The sequence below is a fragment of the Pleurodeles waltl genome, chromosome 3_1 (genome assembly GCF_031143425.1).
Source record: "Pleurodeles waltl isolate 20211129_DDA chromosome 3_1, aPleWal1.hap1.20221129, whole genome shotgun sequence".
Taxonomy (NCBI): Eukaryota; Metazoa; Chordata; class Amphibia; order Caudata; family Salamandridae; genus Pleurodeles; species Pleurodeles waltl.
Window position 1 is genome coordinate 806,505,687 of NC_090440.1, and position 25,942 is coordinate 806,531,628.

The window sequence follows — 25,942 nt, forward strand, 5'->3', positions numbered from 1 at the left end:
ACACACAAGGCTCATATTGCAAGCAATGAAAAAGAATGCCCATTCATGTTTCTGCTGACTACTCTTCTGAGTCAAATGCAATATGAAGTCACTTCCTTGCCCTACACCGATGGATGAGACAATGGGACAATAGACAGGGTTTGCTAGAACCAGGTACAATGGTAATCATCATCGATGAAAGGATATTGGAATAAATGGAACACAAAGCCATAAAAAGTTGTTTGATTTCTTTCAGCCTGAAATGATGGACATGACTCATCCCCACTCCGAGCATGATGATGTAGATTACCTTCCACAGATGTCTAGAGACACCCAAAAACTGTCTAGAGATCCTGATGCTTGCTATGGGAGGGGTAAAAGATGACTGGACAAAAAAGTATTCACTACATTATTGATGCTCTCAATAAGAATAGAGACTGGGTGGCTGTTAAAGGTTTCTCAGGAGACAGAAGGTCTTGATCCCAGCCAACCTTTATGATCTACCTAATTGGAGAACCATCCCAAACATATATCCATCCATCCTGGATGTCATTCATTCGGAGCTCCCAGGTCATGATGAGGGAGGAGAAGTTACTCCTTGTCCATCTGGGTTAAATGGGCAACATGCCTAAATTAGATGCTTCCAAATGCCTTCTGTTGACTGCATACCGTTTGATGTGCTAAATTGCTGCAATCAACTGCACCTTTGCTTCACTATGTTTTATGCACCTAGGCTTCTACTCCCCCTTCCACACCCATATGGACTATTTGCTTGGACTAATGTTTTGATACCTCAGACTAGTCTCAATGTTAGTGTATGTTTTGGAAAAGCTTTTTGTAGAATTGAAATGTGTCTTTCTTTAACACTAACTGCAACTATTTCCAGTATGGGTTTCATGCCCGATTTTTCTCGCACCCTTGAATGGGTCACACTCATCTCAGTATGACCACCGCCCAACCCCACAGCCCCTGTTGCCCCTCCACGGCCAATTCCTAGATTTAAGCAATCTCAAGCTTCTCATTTACCCTGGAATCACACTGAATTCATTTATTTGTCAGGTGCCCGGCTTAAGCTGATCCATGGTGCTGGGTTGTAGCCCATGGATAACAGTTATTTTTAATTTTCCAACATGTAGGATACTCATGCAATATTTTGGATAACACAATCCTATGATACTGCCCAGTGTTTCCTTAGAAGCGATATTTACCTGGTTACTGCACCCATATACATTGACTATTCTTACATCATATCTCTTTCTCCCCAAGGTCTGTTTTATTGACAGTACCAAGCTTCATTGTACCCTTTTTACCACAACAGCCTTTCCTTTGGTGATCTCTCCACTTTCTTGCACTATGTGTCGATCCCACTATCTTTTGTGGAAAACTATGCAACACTTTATCCAGTAAATACATTTCAAATCCCAGACCTTGACCCCTTAGTCCTCCCTCCTTGGACACCATGCTGTTCCACTAGAAGCCACAGGTCCGATAGTTATGTACCTGGCTTGAGGAGATGTGGAGAGGTCATACTCTTTGAAAAGTATTTTCTTCACAAGGTGCTGTGTCAGTAGATGGATAGTCAAGACCTTAAACTTGATTCTGGTTGTCAGGACTAAGCATGCCCCCAGTACCCGCAAAATGTTCTATTTCTCTTGACCTTCAAGAACATTCACTGAATTCAGACCTACCTGCTTAATAGTGGAAAGGGACTGGAAACTGAAGTGTGAAATAGGGTTATTGGTTGAGCGGGGTAAGATATCTTCTCAAACAACAACCACAGCTCTCGTCAGGGTAAACCACAATACATCACTAAATTAAATTGTGCTTAACCTTCTGGTAGCTTGACACAAAAGCAGTCAGACATAACTTAGAGGCAATGTGTAAAGTATTTCTGCAGCACTCAAACATAAATAAAGTGAAAACACTACACAAGAAAGATCTCTCACCAATCTAAAAATTGAGAGTACATTTTAATACATAAAATGATAGCATAATGACAAAAATGAAAATAGCAACAAAGGGCACAAAGAGGCAACTGGTCTATCTACTCGTGCTGGACCAGGACAAAAATCACAAGGTCAAGCTAACTGCGATGGAGTGCGGGCTAGGTACAGAATCGAGTTTGACCAACTGGACAGTTTACCTGGTTGTTTGGACTGAGATGTGAGATCTTGCATCATACTGCGTCGAGTTGCTTTGGTTCCAATGGAGCCGCCAATCAGGAGCTGTGCTGTGAGGTGCTGCATCCATTCCAATGAGACGTCCTTCAGGAGCTGTGAGGCGCTGGGATGGGAGATCCTGTATCGTGCTGCATTGTTTCTGAGGGAATCACAGTTGGGATGTGAGGAGTACACTCTGATGCCAGAAAAGGATCTAGGACCTGGGGGGCACCGCTTGAGGATCAGGACTCACTCCAGCAGAGGCAAGCAACAGGGTACAGGCAAGTCCAGATGAGGGTAAGGTTGCTTTTACAACAGTGCCGAAGTGGCTCTACTTTTTTTTGTGCTTTTTTTCTCAATTATATGGTGAAACTGTCATGTGGCGAGTGAAACAGGAATATGTAGTAAATATGCATGAAGTTGCTCAGCTTCAAATGTAAAATACTCGTTTAGTGTGTATTTTGTATTGCACTTTTATAATCCTTGTTGATCGAAATGAAGTTATGAATGAATGGATTCCATATCAATATATAAAAGGCTATCAATTTGGGCTCTGTATCTTCGGCACAGTTGTTATGGGGGCTGATAAAGCTAACTAGAAAGGGCTAATGATAATCGATGTAATGTGAAAAGACATGCTAGTTTTGAAACTTATTGAGTTCACTGCCCAGTACAGTACTAATGCATCAACTGTACTTGGCCACTGTCTTGATAACATCAAATAATCTCTGAATATACAGTTTACCCCTCAATCTAAATGGGGATTTGTGATGCTGAAGCACTGCCTTTACCGCAGGGGCTAGAAGGTTGGGAAACTACTGGCACTACACCTTCAACAGTGAGAGTCACAAATAGCTGTGGCAGCTATAAATTACCCTGGCTTTGTGTTGCCAACACACCTGATGGAAATCCCAGAAACTTTTGCCTTGTACTGTAGGGATCTATATCACTCTGATTAAGAGGATACAAGAGCTGCAGAGGAAGGCTTACTGAAACAGCTAAAATACCCTACCTTTTGCTCAGCAGTGATGAGCTTTTTAGAGGGAGAGTGCTGTTAAAGAAACTGCTTAAGGCATAGTGGATCTTCCCAACTGTAAACCCCCTGACTAAGATGGCTTTACGGGTGAGTTTTACAAAACATACAAAGACTTGCTAGTACACATATTGTCTGAGGCATATAAAGAGATTGAATTGACTTGCTGTTTGGGCTGGACACACCTCGAAGTGGACAATGATCTCTTCGATATTAAAGGAGGGAAGGACTTCTTCTACCACAGGAGGTCCCATTCAATATTCTTAATAAACACATGTCAAGAGTTTGTCAAAGTTCTTCCCTGCAAAGATCCAAAAGGTGTTTCAATCCCTCATACAAGATATGCAAGGGGGATTTGCACCTGGTCAATCCTATACAGACCACCTAAGGCCTTGGGCCAATCTATCGTGGCAAACCGGAGGTAGTCCCTGAAAATGCTGGCAGTCTCTCTCGATGCAGTGGAAGCTTGCCATTCATTGTTGTTTCTCTTGGCCCTTGAACCTTTGTCCACCATAATAAGTATGACTTAGGGGATAAGGGTGATTGACATATTTTGCTCTCAGTCACTGAACTTAAGACCCCGCTCCGTACTCATGCTTGTGATCGACTCTTTCTCGACCCTGTCAGGATATCAAATATGACAGGGGAAGTGTTAGGTTCTTCCCATATCACAGATCACTAACAGAGCCAGTCTTGGCTGCATAGTATGCACTGGGTAGCTAAGAGTCTTACATCCCTGAAGATAAAACTAACATGGGTCTAGAGTGCATGGTGGAGCGCAATCTGAATCCTTTAATCTCGAAAACCCAAAATGACATGCTACTGTGGACTCACTTCAACTTTTCCTCATGGGATAGGATCCAAATATTAAAGATGGCTGTAGCACCCTGATGCAATTAGCTGCAGTTATGTGTTTGACATGCTCTTATCCTGATATGTGCCTTTGTGAAGACAAAGGTTGACAGGGACATTAAGTCATTTGTATAGAATGGTGCCTGATCAAGATTGAAATTCTGCAGGCTGCCTGGAAGTGCCACTGCAAATGGATACATATTGTGTGGCTTATGCTGATTCGTACTTAGTTCACCTGCTACCATGCTTGGAGCTGCCTCCGCTGTGGGTCCGTCTAGAACATTTTCAATTGAACATTGTGCATGGAATGGTCCTTCTGTACTCAAATAAATCATTACCCTGAGACCTTGACAACCCAATTAGAAGTATGCTCATTGAAAGCTTGTCCTTTACTCACTGATACATAACTCAACTATCCTCCTGTATTCAGTGTAGTAGGATACACTGGAAGGTCTGGGATCTGAAAGGGATCGCCCACATCGACAGACTATTTTTGGGCAGGGGTTAATGAATAGATTAACTGAGGAGGACTCGAGAGCCCTGCTAGATGCCCATGACAGGTGTATCTTTGAGTCCAAGTTCCTTTATTTTAAAATGCTGTGTATGTGGTACTGGACTCCGTCCAAGTTGCACAGGGTGGATTTATTGTTGCACACTAAATGTTGGACATGTCAGCAAAATGACTATGACCTGTTGCATGTCCTGTGGACCTCTCCCAGAATATCCTGTGACTGGACTGATATGTAGTAAGAGCTTCTCTTGGCACTGACTTGATTGTTCTTGCATTGAAAAACTTGGAGTTCCTTCATGATGCATGTGACTAGACAAACATGATGAATTACAGACTGAAAGGATAACGACATCCGTGATAACAGCAAAAGTATGCATAGTGCATCACTTAAGATCGCAGATACTGCCCTCCATTGACCAGTGTCTCACGTAACTGTCGCGCATTGCATCCTGTGAGAGGGTGATTTACAAACTCGCTGACAAGCTAAATGTCTTTGACCGCATATAGCACATAATGCCCTGACAGACTTGATGTTGTGCAGCTCACAGTCATGGTTTAAGCAATGACGAGGGCATTGTTCCTTGGTCTAATTTAAGTATTTGGAGATAGTACTTTGTAACTCTACACCCGTAGCGTAGAGTTGTCCATCACACTTTCATGTCTGCGGTCACAAACTCTGTTGAGATACCTTAGCCCCACCACCCAGTAGCATTATATGCCCACCTTGTACAATTGAAAGTGCTGCCTGACAGTTCTGTTGATGACCTGTGGGGTCCTAGCCTGGCTAACTTGCTCTGTTGTCAAACCACCTTCTCCGCCCCGGGGAGATGATTGCTATTGTTAGCCTTGCTGAGCATCAGCTGCACATGCATTAAAAGAGCTACTCCCACCAAGATATGACACTTTGGGGAAGCTTTTCTAAGGATTTACGTGGGCAACACCATGGCACAACGTAATGCAAAAATATGGCAAATATTTACTAAACATTATAAAGGCCAGGTGCACACAGGGTTGGACTGGGACATAAAATAGCCATGGGGCACCAAAATAAAAAGTGGCCGCTGTTAGTGAAGCAGGGACCCTATTACAGATATGGCGCAATTTTCGTGTTTGCGCCATGGCACACCTTTAGGCAAATGCACCAAATGCACCCAGGGAAAATGCACCCCGTAACGCTGAATGCGCTGCTCTCAGGGCAGCCGAGAACTCGCTCTGCCCCAAGGGCTGCATTCCAGAGAAATACAGAGCTGCTGTTTAAAAGTTGTACCATGTTTCTCCATGCAGGCGGAAACCTGCCTGCCCTTTGTAAGGATTAGAGATTGCAGGTGGGTTCAAAGAGTGACCACTGCCTGCAAGGGGATGTCCGGCAGGGTCCATGAGACCCATTTTCATCCCTCCAGAGGGCTGCCTTTAGGAGGTACACTTTCAGTGTGCCTCCTAAAGGCATGTTTGCCTCTGTGGACACATCAGTAATACGGCACAGGTGTATAAGCAAAGAGATTCCCTCGTTTTCATGGGGCCGCACCCCCATGGAAATGAGGGAGTGTCCTCTAATGATAGCGCTGATGTTACATGTGCACCAATGTTATCTGTTTTACAAAAGGGGCCACACAATTTTTTGTGGCCCCTTCTGTAAAACCCAAGTGCCCCGAGGGTGCAACCACCCGTTGTGTTCCAGGGGGCACTTCTGTAATACGGGCCCTGATAGCTAAAAAGAAAAAAGGCACACATTTGCAACTCAGCTCAGTTCTGAACCTGTAAATACACGCTGGGTATTTTGCAAGGTATGGAGACTACATGCATTTGTGTTTCCTGTAGGCAATGTTTGTGGAACCATCAGGGAATTTATCAGTAAAAACCGGCCCACCTACCCATAAGACAAGCCCACAAAGTACTTAAAAAACTGACCCAAGCACTGATCTGTTAGACCAGCCTTTATGCAGTGCCTGGTGGATTGTGTTGCGCTGCGTGAACGTCGGACCAACGTTAATAGATCTACCCCTTTTAATATTTTCTTCCCCGCATCTTGGTGATGCATTGACAGTTTACTTAAATAAAAAAGACAGTTCAAGAAACTTCATGTTAAAGAAATATCCATCAAAATACCTCCGTACCGTGAACTATTTCGAGTATATGCAAATGCGCAGTGTTTTATAATGCTTAGTAGAAATGCTTGCCTGATTGTAAACACCCTCATTTGCCCATATACATGCAGTTGTTACAAGAAGGCTCACACAACTTGGTCAAGCATGGAAATCAGGATTACAATTTAAGATCGCCTGCTCTAAACTGCTTAAACTAGGTACTCATGAACAAATCCCCTCAAACACAGCCATCACACTTATAAAATAAGTTGTTTACAAAACTGTGCAAGTTTCCTATGTTCTGTAACCATAGACGTCGCAAATGACGAATGATTTGAATGCAGAATCCTATTACTTGCACAGCATTTCATGACACCTTTGCTGTCAACATACTGGAAATAGAGATAAATCTATTTGTAAAAAAAAAAGTTTCACTCCATGCTAAGAGTAGAGTGACATCTAGTGGCACAATTTCATATCTAGATTATATAGTTAAATATTCATATACATATGAAATCATTTAATTGATATCATTAACGGAGCTCTTCCACTGAGTCTATGGTCCCTTTCATTTTCTCAGACATCTTTCTCATTGATTCATCTTATACTGATGTCGGAAATTGAGCCACCGCATGCGCCTCCCAAAACAATCATGCGTGTATTTACTACGTCATCCTAGTTAGCGGGGTTTTCTTTATTCGCCCTCCTCTTTCCAGATGGTAGACTTATGCCTACCTCTTTACAGATGACACACTTTACATTGAAAGAGGTGGGCGGGCTACAACTCTTGCCTAATGCGCTGATGCCACGTCCCTCACTTATAAAGGACGCACACATTACTAGAGTCCAGATAGGAGCACTTTTGTGGCTAGGGCACCTTTTCAGAACAGAATCGGCCATCTTAAAACGTCTTTTGATCTATTAGCGAGAAGGGAACGATGTGTGGCCCTAAGCTTGATTATGATAATTGATTTCCTAAATCATATTGGCTAATCCACCACAAAAGAATTGAATTAAATGCATGGAATGGCGTCCTAACAATCAATCATAAGAGTAATCCCACTAACCAACAATAACCACTGAAAAAAAACCTCTAACCTTGTGTTCAGGGGCAGCATGCTGTCTGCCATAAACTGTTCCAATGCCTCATCAAGAGTGGTAAACGGTATGTGCACGCAATTACAATGCAAAACATATATATATATATATATATATATATATATATATATATATATATATATATATATATATATATCCTTCCTGGTCCACATTCATTTTAATACCTTGACACTCAGCGGTTGGCAGCTGGATGTAGCTCACAGAGGCTACCTAATGATTCCTTTACACTGCTTGACATACACTAAAAAAAGAAAAAAACTGCTGTAGGTCATGTCCATCATCCAGTACTGTACTAGTTCACAGCAGTTAAACTACCTGTCACCAGCTGCACAGTCATGGAATAAGTGAAGCGGTCTGCTACATGCTGCTAGCCAGTGGAGGAATTTAATTTAGTCCACAGCTGCAGGTGTGAAAAGCTATATATTGCAACTGATTTTAACATCTCAATTTGACACTCAGATAAAGGACGATATTAACAAGGTTCATCCCAGCAGATCTCTCCACTACTTCTCATGCCAACCTATCCCTGCCAGGATATTATCATAAACTTCAAATAAAATATCTCAAAATGGACTACCCAGCGCAGGGACCAGCTACGCCGACTACAATCATTACAAACGACAATAAAGGGACCTGCAGAGATGCTCAAAGCTGCTAGCTTACTGAAAAAACATAAACTGTGCACCTATCTCTCTCACTTCATGTATCACTCTCCTAAGTCTTCCATCAAATGACAAAACTGCATTTCAGTGGTCATCACGCACCACATGGAATCACTTGCCAAATGGGATCAAAAGAAAGACAACACACTTCCAATCGTGCACTTCAGAGTGTGGTATGTTACTCATGTAGGCAAGTGCTTCTGTGCCCTACATAGGGTTAGTAAGTGCTTCATAAATGTTACCATGCAATACAACACAATACTGCCATGGCCTTACAGTGACGTGACGCAAAATGATGGGGGCTCCCTCCAGAACGTGGTGAGCTCGCAGAGTATGTCCTACAACCCAAAGACACAAACATAATTAGTTGAGTACTCCGAGTTATGTCCCGTGTAAAAATGAGCATTCTCCTAAACACCCAGTGTTGCAGTGCTTCTCTCTACAGGTGCCAAATGACAAAAAATACTCCAGCTCTATCGGAAAGCCACAATAAGACATTTCACCCAGGCCTTCCATTAGCATCTCGACTCTGTGCTCTAACATTTAGAGTGGAGAGTCATGGTGTCCATTTTTAGCACTTTATAAATCAATAACTCACTCTTCAGCCGTGAGATGCTTTGCCGCTGTGCCTTAAACCGTGCCCTTTAAATCGTTTAAGGCACGAGGCGTCTCAATCTGAAGGGGTTTTAGTTTAGACAATTAAGTGCCCTTACTTTATTATTTGGCTCCTTTGTTTTGTTCAGTGTTTTCCATGACAAGGGAATTTATTTTTATTTCTGCCTCTTGCACTTAAGGATATGGCGCTGTGAGCTCATAGGATGATTAATTAGCTGCAGGCAGGGTTTCTTTCTAAGCATGTTTCAGCAGAGAGCGTGAGGCAGTGTTTGAAGAGCACACGGTCTTCAATGAACGGCAGTAAGTGGGCTGAAGTGTGGTGCGTTTGAAGGGGTTTGTACATAAAATGTGTTTTACCTAAGAAAGTGCGCATCACCAAAGCGGCAACAGCATGCTCACAGCACTGAATACCCTCCTATGTGGTTAATTCACATCTGCACAGTAGTGCACTTTTAGGAATTTACTCAAAATAGCTTAGTGAAAAATAGCTTCTGCAAAATGGCAACGCATCAAAATAGCACGTTGAATAATGGCTTACTGTGAAATAGCTCCAGGGAATTAAGCATATTCTTGACCTATTCTGGGAAAGGAGTTGGTGTATGAAATCATCATACTCTAGCATTTTTGGATTGTTGGATACGTTTCTAACCGTGATTCTTCTGGGCTGTGTGCCCTGTTTGTAAATAAAACACTATTTGGATTTTGTGCTATTTAGAGTTGCGTTTTTCACTTAGCTTTTGGGTAAACTAAATTTAGTTTTAATCCGTCGTCACTGTCACTACATTATTTTGTCATTTTACCTCAGAAGCAGCACTTTTGAACTGTGGTGTCAGTCTTGTAGTGGCTGATGTGGTTGATTAACACGACAGATGGTGTAATACAACGTTGCCAGTGAGAATACAAATTACGGCACCACGGTGCCAGGCATCGCTCCAAGGCAGTGTAATAGCTTGGGTATTAACCATTTGAAGAGATACAGGAGCAGATCATTACAAGCATGCATTTCTGAACCAAGGAGTGGAGGTAAGCATGCTTATCACTGACTCTGAGTACTTTGCTAAAGAACACAACGAGATGGGGACCTGGGAAAAACTAGAAAGCACACCATGAGGCTTGGCGACTGTCACTGTTCTATAGAGTGGTGCGCATACAGACCCAGACTAGGCACTAAAAACTATATTGCAATGAGTCCAACCTCTGTTTTGCTGACTCTTGACCTTCTAGGTATGGGATTATGGTTTTCAGCTACTTTTGTTGATTTTTTCCAACACCAAGTTTTAATGATACCTTCAGTACGTTTGTTGATTTAGGGCTAGAATATGGTGTTTAATTTTTAAGGTAGTCAGAAGTCTGGTTTCACGGTCATCAGGTTTGCAGGGGATCTCAAATGGAAACTCATCCCTGCATACGATATGACTAGTCTTTCAGAGGGCTTCAGAGCTCTGAAAGATGGAAGACAATCATTGGGCTAACCCAAGGATAGTTCACATTTTTGCTGGATGATTAGTAACAATTTAGAATTGTTGCTAGGTTGTCTGTCACAGGGAGGCCGGGTTGGCAAATTTCTAGGCAGACAGTCCCTTCTTGCCACGCTACTTCTCAGTGACACCGGGAATTAACACTGTTGTATTGTGAGAGCCACTGGAACATGGGATTTGGAACATTCATTAATCTTTGTCCCCTGTAGTTTTGAAGTTAGTTGTCTACATAGTAATCCTTGCAAAGCATTCTTTTCTTCCTCATTTGTTCTGTGGAGGAAGATGTTGCAACATGAGAATAATTTATGAGAAAAGTTACAAAGTCTCTTTAAGTGCAGTGGGACCTGGGTTGTGGCCTGCCCTAAATCAGGTCTCAAAAAGTGCCTTTGTCTGAAATGTTATTTTTTGTACGAACAATGCAACTAGCAGGCAGTTCTAAAACCTACTATGGAACAATGGATATAACAAACATTTAAGTAAATCGGTACATGGGAGAGTCCATATGCGGTTTCTAGCATTCTTCTAAAAGATTTAAACTAGCCAATGTATGGTACAGTTTTAGGGATTTAGAGATTACTCATGCACCATAGTGTAATCAGTTGATTTGTAACATAGCCTTCTTCCTTGTAGAAAAAGCATTTCACGCTCAACCCTTGCCAAGCCTACACAGCCTTCCCTGTCTAGAAAGCAGCACATCACATCTGATGTTCCAATCTGATGGTAGAACATTTTCCAGTGATATGTCTCCCATGTCATTCATTGCTTTAACAAATCAGATATCCATCTATAAAAGCACCTTTTGCTGCAACGGACGAGCCTGGGACATCAAAACACTTCCACAAATTGTGTGTGAAGACCCTAATCTAAGCAGGTTTTTGGTGACTAAAGTGACTCTTATTGAGATTGATACATATTTTAAGAAATCTAGCAGATGTTTTTTTGCCAGAGCATCACAGGGGTACTTACACACTTTAAAACTGTGAGAACCCAAGCCTTTAAAGCAGTAGTGCAAGTAGAATGACAAAAGGACAGTGCCAATGTCTTTCCTTGGGAATTGTGAAGATGGGGAAAGGTCTGACTGAAAATTTAAATTGAAAAAAAACAAGCATTAACAAGGGCATTTACTTCAGGAACCAGTGTTAGCCTGCCCTCAGTTGGCATTCCTAGGTTCATGATAAGTGGAAACAGATAAGAGACCAGGAAGGCGTAATGGTTATCAGAGGAACTCCGATCACCCTGTATCCAACTGACTTGCCTGCTAATTGACTTAAATTAGTGTACATTCCATGAGACTTTGAGTTGGTTGATGCTTGTATACCAGAGCACATGCAGATCGAATTGTCATCTATGCAAGTGTTGAAAGTACAGCCAAATGATAGAACCACCATGGCTGGCCCTTGAACCTTGACCTTTAAACCACTCGCAGACATAGAAGAACCCTGAGGTACAGTGCATTGCATTAGAAATGACTGAATATAAAAAAAAACACCATAATTCACAGTGTTGGGGAGGTGAGGAGAAGCTTTCCACTGAGTGCCTTCCATGTTCAGTGTGGCTGCTACCAGCTGCAAAGATTCACTTGAGTTCCACAAAACAGAATTTTACCCAGGTGTTCCTGAGGCGGAATCTCTACTGTAAAATTAATCACCTGACATTGTTGCATGGGGACCAGTCCTGTAAGTCTGTTACCCAGGTCTTTTGCTGATGTATTTCACATTCACTAAATTTTCCCTCCTCACTTGTTTGATCATTGAGACCCGTTGTTCCATTTCTGTGGCCCTCATCCTTATCCACAGGTGGCCATCTGATGGCATTCAATGAAGCCAATATATCACCTACATTTTACTAATCTGCTTACGTCCCTGCAAGATGAGCTGTTCAAGATCTTTATTCCATGGACAAGGGCAGTAGTCTGTATTCGTTTTGGGTGCATCCATACTTTTCACAATGTCACATGCTGTGGTGCTGCCCTTAAGTGTAAAGTTGTTTACAAATTTTGTATTGGTGGTGGAACACTTTCTTTGCTCATTTCATGTTTTATGTACTGAGAAGCAGAGCTTTGGCACTATTTATCTATTTTATTAAGGACACAGAACTCCTGAATATTTTATATCCCCCATTGAAGTGCATAATAGTAGAGTCCCTCGCCACTGGCCAAATCACCAGACAAGAGCTGTGTCCCCCTGCATAAGTGGATGTCCTCGGTAAATCTGCATTACTCAGTTTGCCCTTTCCAGTAAACCATGGTAGCTGCAAGGGAACCTGTCTTTTGAAGCACATTTGAGTAGCAAGCATGCATCCAAAAATGGTGCAAGAACACTCTCATCTGTGATAAGACTGAGTATAGTATATGCCTCTCTCGTCCCAGTATAAAATGGACCCCATTTAGTGTATACTCCTGTAAGGCAGTACCTGTTCTATGTTCTTGCATTGTTGTGTGTGTCAGAATTCTAAGACTCTCTCATATGACAGCGGCTGATACCTATATCCCTCTACTACCCACAAAGAAAACGAATCTACAGGGAGTGCAGAATTATTAGGCAAGTTGTATTTTTGAGGATGAATTTTATTATTGAACAACAACCATGTTCTCAATGAACCCAAAAAACTCATTAATATCAAAGCTGAATATTTTTGGAAGTAGTTTTTAGTTTGTTTTTAGTTTTAGCTATGTTAGGGGGATATCTGTGTGTGCAGGTGACTATTACTGTGCATAATTATTAGGCAACTTAACAAAAAATATATATATACCCATTTCAATTATTTATTAATACCAGTGAAACCAATATAACATCTCAACATTCACAAATATACATTTCTGACATTCAAAAACAAAACAAAAACAAATCAGTGACCAATATAGCCACCTTTCTTTGCAAGGACACTCAAAAGCCTGCCATCCATGGATTCTGTCAGTGTTTTGATCTGTTCACCATCAACATTGCGTGCAGCAGCATCCACAGCCTCCCAGACACTGTTCAGAGAGGTGTACAGTTTTCCCTCCTTGTAAATCTCACATTTAATGATGGACCACAGGTTCTCAATGGGGTTCAGATCAGGTGAACAAGGAGGCCATGTCATTAGATTTCCTTCTTTTATACCCTTTCTTGCCAGCCACGCTGTGGAGTACTTGGGCGCGTGTGATGGAGCATTGTCCTGCATGAAAATCATGTTTTTCTTGAAGGATGCAGACTTCTTCCTGTACCACTGCTTGAAGAAGGTGTCTTCCAGGAACTGGCAGTAGGACTGGGAGTTGAGCTTGACTCCATCCTCAACCCGAAAAGGCCCCACAAGCTCATCTTTGATGATACCAGCCCAAACCAGTACTCCACCTCCACCTTGCTGGCGTCTGAGTCGGACTGGAGCTCTCTGCCCTTTACCAATCCAGCCACGGGCCCATCCATCTGGCCCATCAAGACTCACTCTCAGTTCATCAGTCCATAAAACCTTAGAAAAATCAGTCTTGAGATATTTATTGGCCCAGTCTTGACGTTTCAGCTTGTGTGTCTTATTCAGTGGTGGTCGTCTTTCAGCCTTTCTTACCTTGGCCATGTCTCTGAGTATTGCACACCTTGTGCTTTTGGGCACTCCAGTGATGTTGCAGCTCTGAAATATGGCCAAACTGGTGGCAAGTGGCATCGTGGCAGCTGCACGCTTGACTTTTCTCAGTTCATGGGCAGTTATTTTGCGCCTTGGTTTTTCCACACGCTTCTTGCGACCCTGTTGACTATTTTGAATGAAACGCTTGATTGTTCGATGATCACGCTTCAGAAGCTTTGCAATTTTAAGAGTGCTGCATCCCCCTGCAAGATATCTCACTATTTTTGACTTTTCTGAGCCTGTCAAGTCCTTCTTTTGACCCATTTTGCCAAAGGAAAGGAAGTTGCCTAATAATTATGCACACCTGATATAGGGTGTTGATGTCATTAGACCACACCCCTTCTCATTACAGAGATGCACATCACCTAATATGCTTAATTGGTAGTAGGCTTTCGAGCCTATACAGCTTGGAGTAAGACAACATGCATAAAGAGGATGATGTGGTCAAAATACTCATTTGCCTAATAATTCTGCATTCCCTGTATGGTAATCTTCTGCCAAACACAAGTGGCTAAATTGCAAGTAGGAGAGCAAAAAGCATAGGAATGTAAATGTGTTTTGAAAAACACGCCAGCTGGCATGGTGGGCCACACCGCCACATAAAGAACACCATGAGGGCCGCTATCGGCAGCCCTCACTCACCGCCAGGCTGCCTCCATCTGGCAGCCTGGCAGCGGTCGGAATCATTATCCGACAGGGCAGTGGTGCTGCCCCTCAGATAATGATTCCTCAGCCTCCAGCCTTTCCCTGGTGGGTTTCCCTACCAGGAAAAGGCTGGCGGAAGGGATGCACTGGGGCACGCCGGCGGCCCCTGCACTCTCCATGTACTTGGCATGGGCAGTGCAGGGGCCCCGGAGCAGTTCCCCATCACGCAGGTCTGATCTGCGCGACGGGTGCAGCAGCACCCGCCGCACAGAGGCATTGGCGGCAGCTCCATGTGGAGCCACCGTCAATGTCCCGGCCAGGCATTCCTGTGGGCCGGCGGGCGGAAACAGTGTATCCGCCCACCGGCCCACAGGAACGTACATTATACGTCCGGCAGGGATCCGGGGACGCTGGCAGTCAGTGTTTTGACCGCCAGCATGAACACGGCGGCTTCGACCGCCGTTTTCATAATGAGGGCCTAGATCTTGGGGAAGTGGAGCAACACACTGTAGCTGCTGTCAGCTCACAAGTATGTGCACCTACGTCGGATGGATTCGTTTATAAGCATGAATGTAACATCGTTTGTGGTTACCACAGTTTGCCAGAGTTCTAATTGTGTGATTATTTTTATATTTCTTATTGGGAGAGGAATCTGTTAGGTCTTTTCAAGCTTTATATTGTCTTTATGTTGTATTGTTCAGTATTTGCAAACATTTCTACAAGATCTCAATGTTGTGCTTTGTTCTTATCACTATACAACTATGACAACCTTGCAAACGTCTCCTTAGAAAATACTCCGTTCACTGCCAGTTGCTGTACCTTAGAATGCGTTTGCATAGCCTTTGTCTGGAGGATACGGCGCTGTACAACATTCCCTATCAAATACAACTTCGTCCTGATATCCCCAAAGTGCCATAATTTAAACGCTGATTGAGGTTTTCATGCTTCTCTTCACCACGTACCAATTTCAAGATGAATTACTCTGAAGTCTTCTACGGTGGTCTGCATGCACCTAGAACCATTTTCATTACATTGGTAATTAGCACAATGGATTAAGCTACGTTTGATGGAGAACAGTACCTCCTGTTAGAGATAATGTGAAATGTCGTCCACGAGGATATTGCCGGTTTAATTCAAATAAGATCTTAATTTCTCAGAGGTTTATTCATTTTCAGTTTCTCTGATTAATATCCCATTCATAGAACAGCCCTATATTTAAAAATAATAATTGAAGTCTTCTACAAGAACTAAATTAGAAAATAATGTCTTGCTGTAAATGCACCTTTGTTATGCCCCCAGGGTCCGACGGCAGTAGGCGACGGTCACAGATTTTACTAATGTCTCCTAACCAGTGTCTATTTTCATCAGACAATATCCAAACCACTGCAAACTACATTTACGTTACGAGGGTTAAAGTGCGAGGAAAGTCGCAATCCAGTTACCCTTTAATTGCTAAGCACAAATAAATGTATTATTAGTATGCAATCTTGTTTTGCAAACAAATGCAATTCGATTATAAAGTACCTGGCGGTGGAAACCATGTACCTTATTTGCAGCGTGTGAAAGGAAAAAAGGATCTGGATTTGTCTCCTTATCGTTGGCCAGTGATTGAGTGAATTATATTTAGTCAGTGTTTTTTCCATGGATGAATCGGTGGCTCGATGGACAGCGTAAACATGTTCACTAATACGTTTTAGATTTGCACCTTACAAATCCAGACTATTATTTGAGCTCTGCACATTCATACCATGATGAAAAGGGAAAAATCTATGTTTACATACAGTAACCAAATAAACCTAATAAATGCCTTGGACTTCACATCACATTTCCATTCTTCGTATTTACAAAGTGTGCTACCATCTGCAAGGGTATCCTGGCGCTGGACAGGCGTATGCTTAGCCCTGCCTAGGGCAGGCTGGTTTGTTTAAAAGCCAGGTTTTCAGGTTCTTGTGGAATTAAAGAAGACAGGAGGTAATTCTGATCTGGAGTGAAGGGTCATTCCATGCTTTCGGAGTGATGCAATAAAACACACACCCTACTGTTCCTGATCTTGGTTTGTGTTAGCATGGGATGTGTGTGAGTCAGAGCAAAGCTGTGGGTGGTTTCTAGAAGGAGATGTGATTGTTCAGGTAGGTTGGGCCTGTGTTGTGTAGTGCCTTGAACAAGTGTGTGAGGCGTTTGAAATGAGTGTGTTTGTCTATTGGGAACCAATGTAGCTCCCTGAGGTGCGGTGAGATGCATGACCCTTTGTGGTATGTTCAGAATGAGTCTGTCTGCGGAGCTCTGGATGGTTTGTACTCTTCTGTTGAGTTGCTAAGTGATCCCAGCAGAGAGGATGTTTCTGTAGTCCAACTTGCTAGTGACAAGGGTGTGAGTGACCATTTTTTTTACAGTTACTTGGGGGCCATTTGAAGATCTTTCTCTGAATCTTCAGGGTGTGAAAGCAAGATGCAGTTACACTGTTTTCAGCTTCTTGCATCCCACTGAGATCTGCTTGTCTTCCAAACTTTGAGTGGCTGTTTTCTAAAGAGAAAAATATATTACAACGCACTCTGCACAGGGGCCATTATTTTCTGGCATATCATAAAATTGTGAATGCAATTGAAGATATGCAGTGTAGCAGAAACTGAAGCTGCACCAAGAAGTATTACAAGTATTACATTGAACAGAGGCACACAAGGCTGCTTCAATCATAGTGTGTTTAGGCTTTCTTATTTCTTGTACTGTGTGAGTTGAATAATATGTATTGAACATATGACAGCCTGATACTGCTTACTGGCATAGTCAAAGCTCATGCTTCAAATCCATGTAACCAATCAGGCTGGTATGGAAAACTGATTTAGTTCAACATTATTGTACTTCCAACTTACCAACTGAATCTTAACTTTTACAACATTCATATAAAATAATGCTACACTTGGGAAAGTGAGTCATACTTCTGTTGGACCTGACATTCTTGGTGTGGTTTTCTCCCGCAACTTTTTGCCTTTAGTTTTCCTCTTTTTGCCGACTTTTGTTTTTCAGCTTTAAGACTCTGCACACTTTATCACAACTGACCAGTGCTAAAGTCAATTGATCAGGATTTGTAAAGCATGGCTAATCACCTAACATGGTATCTAGGCTTTTGGAGGTCCCAGAGAAAGCAGTTAAAACAAAGGAAAAAAGGGGGAAAAGCAAATCAAAAGCAGTGCAAATGAGGGAAAAGCCATGAGAAGGCACATAAAAAAGGGGGTAAAGCAAGGAGAAAGCATTGAGAACAAGTGAAAAGTAAGGAGAAGGCACACAAAAAACGGGGGGAAAAGCAAGGAGAAAGGTGAAAACTAGGGAAAAGTAAGGAGAAGGCACACAAAAAACTGTAGAAAAGCAAGGAGAAAGCATAGACAATGAGGGAAAAGAAGGAGCAGGCACACACAGAATGGGGGAAAGCAAGGAGAAAGCAGTGTGAATGAAGCAAAGCAAGGAGAAGGCACTCAAAAAGTTGGGCAAAGGTAAAGAGAAGACAGGAGCAATAGCTATGCAGCAGCACAGGGAAAGCTGGGCCTGGGCGTGTGCTCTCTCCTTTAAACATCAGTAACATTAGCTTACACCCGCTTGGCACATTGCAGTCCCTATTATAGTGGTACTACATGTACCCAGGGCCTGTAAATTAAAAGCTACAAGTTGACCCGCAGCACTTATTGTGCCTCCCACTTAAGTAGCCTTGTAAACGTCTAAGGCTGCCACTGCAGTCTGTGTGTGCACTTTTATATTGTCATTTTGACTTCACAGAACAAAACCTTTTGCTAGGCCTAAACATCCCTTTGTAATACATTTGTCACTACTAGGTTATGCCCTAATAAGCCCAAAGGGCAGGATGCAGTGTATTTAAAAAACTTGTCCCCGTTGGGCCAGGGTGGAACTTGCAGAGTTTTACTCTGTGGAATTCCGTGGAGTTGCAAAAAAAATCTGCAAGATTCTGCGGAAGTCTGCAAATGGGCTGAAATAGGCACCTTGCACTGAGATTAAGTGCTGGGAGTTCGTATTCGCTGAAAAATCTGTATGAAAAGCACAAAGCAGCGTACCGGAAGGCGAACCTTCTCGAGGCCATTTTGCAGCAGCTTAAGAAGATTTTCTTCTCAAGTGGCAGCTTTATGACCATGAATGGTCGCAACTGCCCGCAACAACTGCCCGCATTGGATAAATCTCACTGGGTGTCCTCGTAGCATCTGAAAGTCGTGCTTTGGGATATCAAGTCTCTGTTGTGCTCGCCAAGTTACTGTTTTCAAGCTGCGTGTGAGAAAAAACTCCACCACATGGCGGTTTACGCAATTTGGCAGAGCTCTTCATTACAAGAGTAACTCAGAATGGCCAATATTCTGCCAATTCCACCTGCGAAGCGGAATATACCACCCTTCCCTAGTCCTGGTAGCAAAAAACTCCTAAATTCCTTTTTCACTACTGAGAGACCAACCTCTCCCATAGGATACCATTGTGTTAACCTATTACATTTAATAGGAGATAGCTTTCAATTGGAAGCTTTTTGAGGTTGGTGTCTAAAGAATTGTAATTTGAAACCCTCTCTAATGGCAAAATCATATTTGAAGTCACAATTCTGAAAATGACATTTCTAGAAAGATGTGGTTTTCTTGTTCCAACCATTTGATGCAAGCCACCTGTGTCTTGGGTCACATGACAAGGCATATCTGGCATTTGATCTTTTTGTAGTGCTCCCAAACAGTGAGACAAAGTGGAAATAGGTGTTGGCAGGATGGGCCACCTCTTACTTGATGAGGAGGAGGAACTGTCAGCTACCACATTTCCACATTACACAGCCACTGCCTGAGAACACTCACAAAGTGTTTGCCACTTGCTTTTTGTGCCCTCAGACAAGCTGGGACCAGGGCAGGAAATTCCATACATGTCAGGAAGCAAAAAGCTTCAGAACCTTCTTCTTCAAAGCTGGCACCAGGTATAATTTTGGACTTTGAGACCCGAATCTTCAATACACCTCTGGAACTGTGGAAGACTCAGAAGAACTGCTCTGCTGCACCAAGGACTGCTACTCTGCTGCCCTGCTGCCTGAGTGTAAAGGACTGGACCTTCATCTTGAACCTAGGACCACCATAGGGACTCCAAAGGCTAGTTGGCTGGCCTCCTTATCAGAGCCTCAGGCACAGAACAAGTTCCAACCACCTTGCATGCAGCACCTGGACTCTGTCTGCTGTGAGTTATGTCTCCCAAGTGGTGCCTTTCCAGTACTGAACCTTTAGAAATGGGCCTGAAGGTGCTCTGCCAGCCCAGCTGTGGGCCATGCAGAACTGATGCAGCATGCTGCATCACCTCACAGCTCTGCTCTGGAACTGTCGCTACTCGGCACAACCCCGAATCAGAACCTCACTTCTCAGCCCTGCAACTTCTTGAAACTGCCACTGCGCAATGCATCCTCTATCCAGGACCTCAAATCGCAGCTTCGCACCTCCCCGGAATCACTGCTGCATGAGACCTCCTTGATGCAGGATCTTGCACCTCAGCCTGAAGCCCATCAGAACTGCCCCTGCACAAACCATCCTCCACATGGATTCTTGCAATGCTCTGCATCCCACATTTAAGATACTTTGTTCAGCAGGCCTCACTTGGTTACCGTATCTGGCCCATGCTCCATCGCAAGCAGCCTGAACTTGTAACTTTGTCCTGGTCCGGCACGACCAGATTACCACAGTTGGTACTTTCAGTGTTTTGGCACTATTTTCCTTAAATTTTAAAACTGCATATATCCGGTTCTACTAATTGGATTTTTGTCATTTTGTCTCAAACATTTTAATAAATTTTACTCTAGTTTCCAAAATTGGTGTGGGACCTTGCTTGTATTGTGTTTTCACTTTATTACTGGTTGAAGTGCTGCATAGATAATTGACACATTGCCTGTAAATTAAACATGACTGTTTTTGTGCCAAGCTACCAGAGGATGAGCACAAGTTAATTTGAGCTTTGACTGTGTTTCTCCCAGACAAGAATTGTGGTTGCTACTTGAGTAGAGTACTCCTACCCAACCAGAAATCCATTGAACATAAATTAGGCCCGGGTGGAATAATAATTTTGCGTGCGTAATTGACACATTTTCAGAACTCAGTGTTCTGCTTATAGTGCGGAGTTACAACCAAATTCTGCCAGTTGGTGCATGGTGGAACTCTTCTGCCATTCGCGCCTTGCAGGAACAATGCAAGTCTCCACAACTTGTGCTTGAGAGTGAGAATTGCCCACCCCAATGCGATTTTCAGTCCCCACAGAGCCTTCCAGCACCATTTTGAAATGCCTGCAGACACAAGCAGTTGTGGTCAAAGAAGGCTGCCGTTTGAGTAGATTTGCTGCAGCTCGAGTAGATTTTCTCCTTGAATGGCAACAAAAGTAACTCAAATCGGCGGGAACTCTTGCGAAACCTATGGTGCTGTTCACGCTGATTTTCATGGACCTGTTCCTGGGTGGGGCATTAATCTGTATGTGATAGTCACTTTTCACTGTGCGCCTAGCCTTGGGACTCTGGTCTCCACAGAAACAAAGGGGAAAGGGTGCATTTCTGGAGACACACAAAGGGAGGCTCCCCTTTGAATTATTGGAGGGAAAAGACCACACAGCTGTGGATATTTGGGGAGGGGCAGGTCGGTCGGTCAACAGACCACTTCAGGTAGCCATCTTGGACATTCTCCCAGAATATTGTACAGGAGGAATGGGACCGGGACAAAATGATGATGTCATACCAGGATTGGATAGAGGTGTCTACCCTCTGGATCTTTGTGTCTTTATTTAAAATCCCCTGCCCAAAGGGGATACTTTGGAAAACCATCTGAACCTGGGGGGAGTGGATCTACAGGAATGTCCAGTTTGAACACAGAAGATACCTGACCCCTGCTGCAAGGATTGATTCAAGGACTTCTGACTTCAGTTGGCACCCAGGGGCTATGCTCTCCAAGGCCAGTGGCAATGGCCTCCCTGCACTCGCTAGGGGACAGTTAAGGGATAGACCTGCTTGAGGTGACCCTGGAGGGTTCCCCTGGATCTTTTGTGGAAGGGTTCTACAAGAGTGTGACCGTCAGAAAGAGGTTTGAAAGATGACTGCCTCTGACACAGGTGCAGTGTAACTGTCAATCCAGGAAGCTGTGGAACCTGGAGTGTGCTGGCAGGGAGGACACTTTGTCTTGGGGCTTTTGGGGTGCTGCTGAGGAAGACTGTTGTCCCAGGATGGGGGTGCCAGGTGACCAAACAAGGAGACAGCTCCTGCTCGGTTAGGGAGAGAAGAAAAGTCAAGCTTCCAAAGTAATATAAAAATTTAAAGGACAAGAGGCCTGAAGAATTCCCTCCTAGTGGCTAGAGCCCACCACCAGGAGCAAAATGGCACATCACCCATGAAATATGGCCCAGTAGTGCTGAAGAAAACCCTGAGGAGAAAACCCAGTGCCCCAGGAGCACCACCTCTGCATGGGGTACAAGTAGCATCTCCTCCCAGACCAAGGGCCCTTGTGGTTAATGCAAATGATTGAAGACCGGAGGGGCGTGCATGGGGCTCCCTTCCCAAAAATTCCCCTGTCTCTACAGGGGCTCGAGTGTTCTGTAAATTGGAACAAGATGCCCCAGGGGCTCCCATATCACCACAACAGGAAGACATTGGAGTGTCCCCATGCTCCCATAGCATTGCTCCCAGGAAGGCTAGGATCTGAGAGCACCATGTTGTCCTTCTCCTGCTCACTGTGCCTGTGTCTCATGTGATGGGGTGTGCCCAGCCATCACCATCCACTCGCACAGTCACAGGCAGAAAAATATAAATTCCGGCTCCTGTGGTGGCATAGAGCAGTGTTGGCAGGGCGAGGAACCCATCTATCCATGTGGAGTTGGGCTCCTCTCACAGCCCATGGTCTTCCAGGGTATTTGCAACATAGAGGAATAGAGGCTCCCTGATCCTTAAAGCAGCACAACACCGTGTTACTTATCAAATATGCATGCCTTCCAGCTAGGAGTGCCCCATTTGATTGGTTGTTGGTGAGTCCAAAGCCTTCACTTTCGTATGATAAAGTAAAAGAAAGGCTCAAGCACACATTTTATTGAAATTGATATGTTTTATTGACAATTAGAAAGTTGTTAATGAATCATATATTCTGTGGAAATCTTTAAAAGGTTTTATGGACAATTCCAAAGCTAACAGCCAGTTGTGACATGTTTTAATGGAGGTTATTAAAATGTTTTGAAATGCTTTAGTGACAATCACAAGGTTAACAGTGAGTCATGACAGGCCTTTACCCCCCTTAGCACTTCAGTGATGTGGCAAGGGTTTTATTATGACATTCTGCTTTTGTTAATGTGGTGAACCCCCAAGAAAGTCTTTTGATAGCTCCACCCCATTGTATTTTGTCTAGTGCATGTGAGGGATTATGGTGATTATAGGTTTCAGGGCCCACTAGGGACATAAACTGTTAAGTGGATGTCACCATAAGCATTTTCACCTGCCATTGTGGCACCATGTATATGTATGTAAATGAATGCATAGTATTGAGTACTGTGTGCATAATAAGGTACATTTCTTTATATAAGTAAAAATAATGGCTGGTCAATGATTTTGTTGTGTTGTATGTTGTTTGCGGGCAGGATAGGGAGTAGTGCACACCCACTCTCCTGAATATGTCTTGGACTGCTGTGCTTCGCTAACCTGAGTCAAGTGCTACAAGGGGGTAAATCCGAGTAGACAGAAGGTTTTTGGCATGTTATTTTTAAAGGACACACATTCTTTGCAACTAATAACCCACTTTCCTACATATGGGTTATCACCACACGCAATATTATCACAGGTGGCTTCTCGAAGAATTCCACTATGTCAAACCTTGAAAAATATGTCATTCCACAATGCCCCACATATCAGGAATAGCCCGCAGAAACAAATGCAGTAAAACATTTTCAGCATGGCACTTGCTAATCTTCATGTGGCCTAGAGTAACACAACATCTTGGATTTACCACTACTTTCTGTATCAGTAATACTGTGTTGTATAACCACAAAGACATTGCCTTAGTCCTCATCATGTAGACCATACTATGTTGCTTGATTTGAAATGATAACATCCTTGTACCAAAAAGCAGTAGTGGTGATTATTTGTCAGTTATAAATGTATACCCATTTGTTTTTTTTCAGATTTTGCGTCGGAGATAAATTTTTTCTGAAGAACAACATGATCTTGTGTCAGATGGACTATGAGGAGGGACAGCTGAATGGAAGTTTTGAGTCCCAGGTTCAATAACAAAACCCTGCTTGCCGGAAGCAAAGCGGGGATAGATGTTCTGCTGCACAAGCAATGAGGAGCGTCTGTTGGCTTGCCTGCAATATTTTTTTAAGTCTCGGTCCGCAAAGGACTTCTAACATTGTAGTACTTTTCCCCCCTCCAACACAAGTTACACTTTTAGATGTACAGTTGTGCCTGCTTAGCTGAGCACTGCATTTGCCTGTATGTTTGTGATTTTTGGGGGAACTCGGGCGGGGTCTGTACAGTCTGTTTTCTGTATATAAACTGGAACATTTATTTTATGAAAATGTATTGCAATTTTATTACTGGTGTGAATTAAACATGATGAATGTTTCCTAGTGGTCTGTCTTGTTGGTGTTTGAAAATATGCCCAGGTGTGCTACATGCTATAAACATTAGAGGGTGATCAAAAAGGAAGGATTACTCTGCTGAGGTGGGGGGGGGGGTACCACAGAGGTAAATCACGCCACACAGGCACACTCTCAAAGCCCAGAACATTCTTGATATAGTGGTCTTATGAAGTGGGCAAGTGCGGAATGAAGACAGCAAACATGGAAATTTCAAGTTTTTTTTCTTTATTGTAGTCTATAAACCAAACCAAGAGAAGATGAGATGAAGGCAGAGCCCTCCAGTCCATCTAGAGGCCAGCACAAGACTGTCTCTTGAGTAACCAGAGACCTCTCCCTACATTCACTCTCTAGAATGCAACAATAAAAGTACAGTTCAAGGTAAATCATAGCCCAACAATCTTGTGGGCAGTTTTTCAGATCTGTGAGGTTTGGAAAGACTGTCACTTATATTAGAGACTTTTGAAGATGTATCATTAGGTATCTCCTCTACATTAAAATCAGTAGAAAACTATTCTGGCAACATTGATAAACCTGGTGATAAAGGACTATGAAGAGGCTTATCAAAACCTGAAATATCAGTACTTAGAAGGGAATTTTGACAGTTTTCATTGGTGACACGTCTTTCTAAATATGTCAGCTTGTCGATTAGAGATGGAAAACAACCTATTTTTGTTCCACCACCCTTTTCCACTAACATCACAGCAGTTTTGGATACCTTTGCAACCTGAAATGGACTTGAAAACTTTGACTCTCCTTTTTTAACTTTGGTAGGTTTCTTAATGAAAACCCAACCTATTTCCTGAAAATCCAATACTCTAACATGTTTGTTAGAATCAAAATAAGCCTTTTGAACAGACTGTCTAGAACAAATGCTTGCTGTCATGTCACCACTAGAAAATAAATTGTTTTCTTTGTTTAAAAATATTCCAACCAATTAGGCATCAATCTCACTTTGGGATTTCTGCCTCTCATGATGTTAAATGGGGCAACATCAGTGGTAGTGTGTGGTGTAGTGAGATATGACCAAACTTTTTCTGTGAAAAATGAACCACATGCTTTCCTGAAGAAGGAACTGTCTGTATATCTTCTTTAAGAAAACGATTGGCCCTCTCCACCGAGCCATTTGCTGCAGCACTATACAAAGCTACCTCAACATATTTTACGCCTTGAGCATAAAAAATATTCTACCTCACCAGAAATAAAATGTGACTCATTATTAGTGATTATTTCTTTTGGAGGGTCTTCAAGTAAAATCACATTCTGAAGAAATGCAATCAAATTTTAGTGTTAGGAGAATCTACAAAATCAAAGTGAACCAATTTGATGACGTAATCAAGCAATACAATAAAATAGCATTTTTTAAGAGGTAAAAGTTGAAATGGTCCTGAGAAATCAAAAGCTACACTCTCCCTTGATCATCTTGGCAAAGGAACTGGTGACATTAGTTTCTCACAGGTTTTCCAATGTTTGTCACACACTACACATTGAGGACATGCATCTACTATAGCTCTTACTTGAGAGACGATTTTTGGTAACCAAAATTATTTTCTGAGTCTTTTACATGTAGCCAAAACTCCCATATGCCCTTCATGT

The 25,942-nt window shown here is 42.9% G+C and overlaps 1 protein-coding gene across 10 annotated transcripts in view; it reads left to right on the top strand.

Annotated features, from left to right (window-relative positions):
• LMO1 (LIM domain only 1) overlaps positions 1 to 24,332 on the top strand; it is a 514,229-nt gene extending 489,897 nt beyond the window's left edge. For all 10 annotated transcript variants that reach the window (XM_069223677.1, XM_069223678.1, XM_069223674.1 and 7 more), the window contains one exon: positions 23,891 to 24,332. In XM_069223677.1, the coding sequence (XP_069079778.1) occupies positions 23,891 to 23,996 (106 nt within the window). In that variant the 3' untranslated portion in view covers positions 23,997 to 24,332. The remainder of the gene's footprint in view (positions 1 to 23,890) is intronic.
• The last annotated feature ends 1,610 nt before the right edge of the window (positions 24,333 to 25,942 follow it).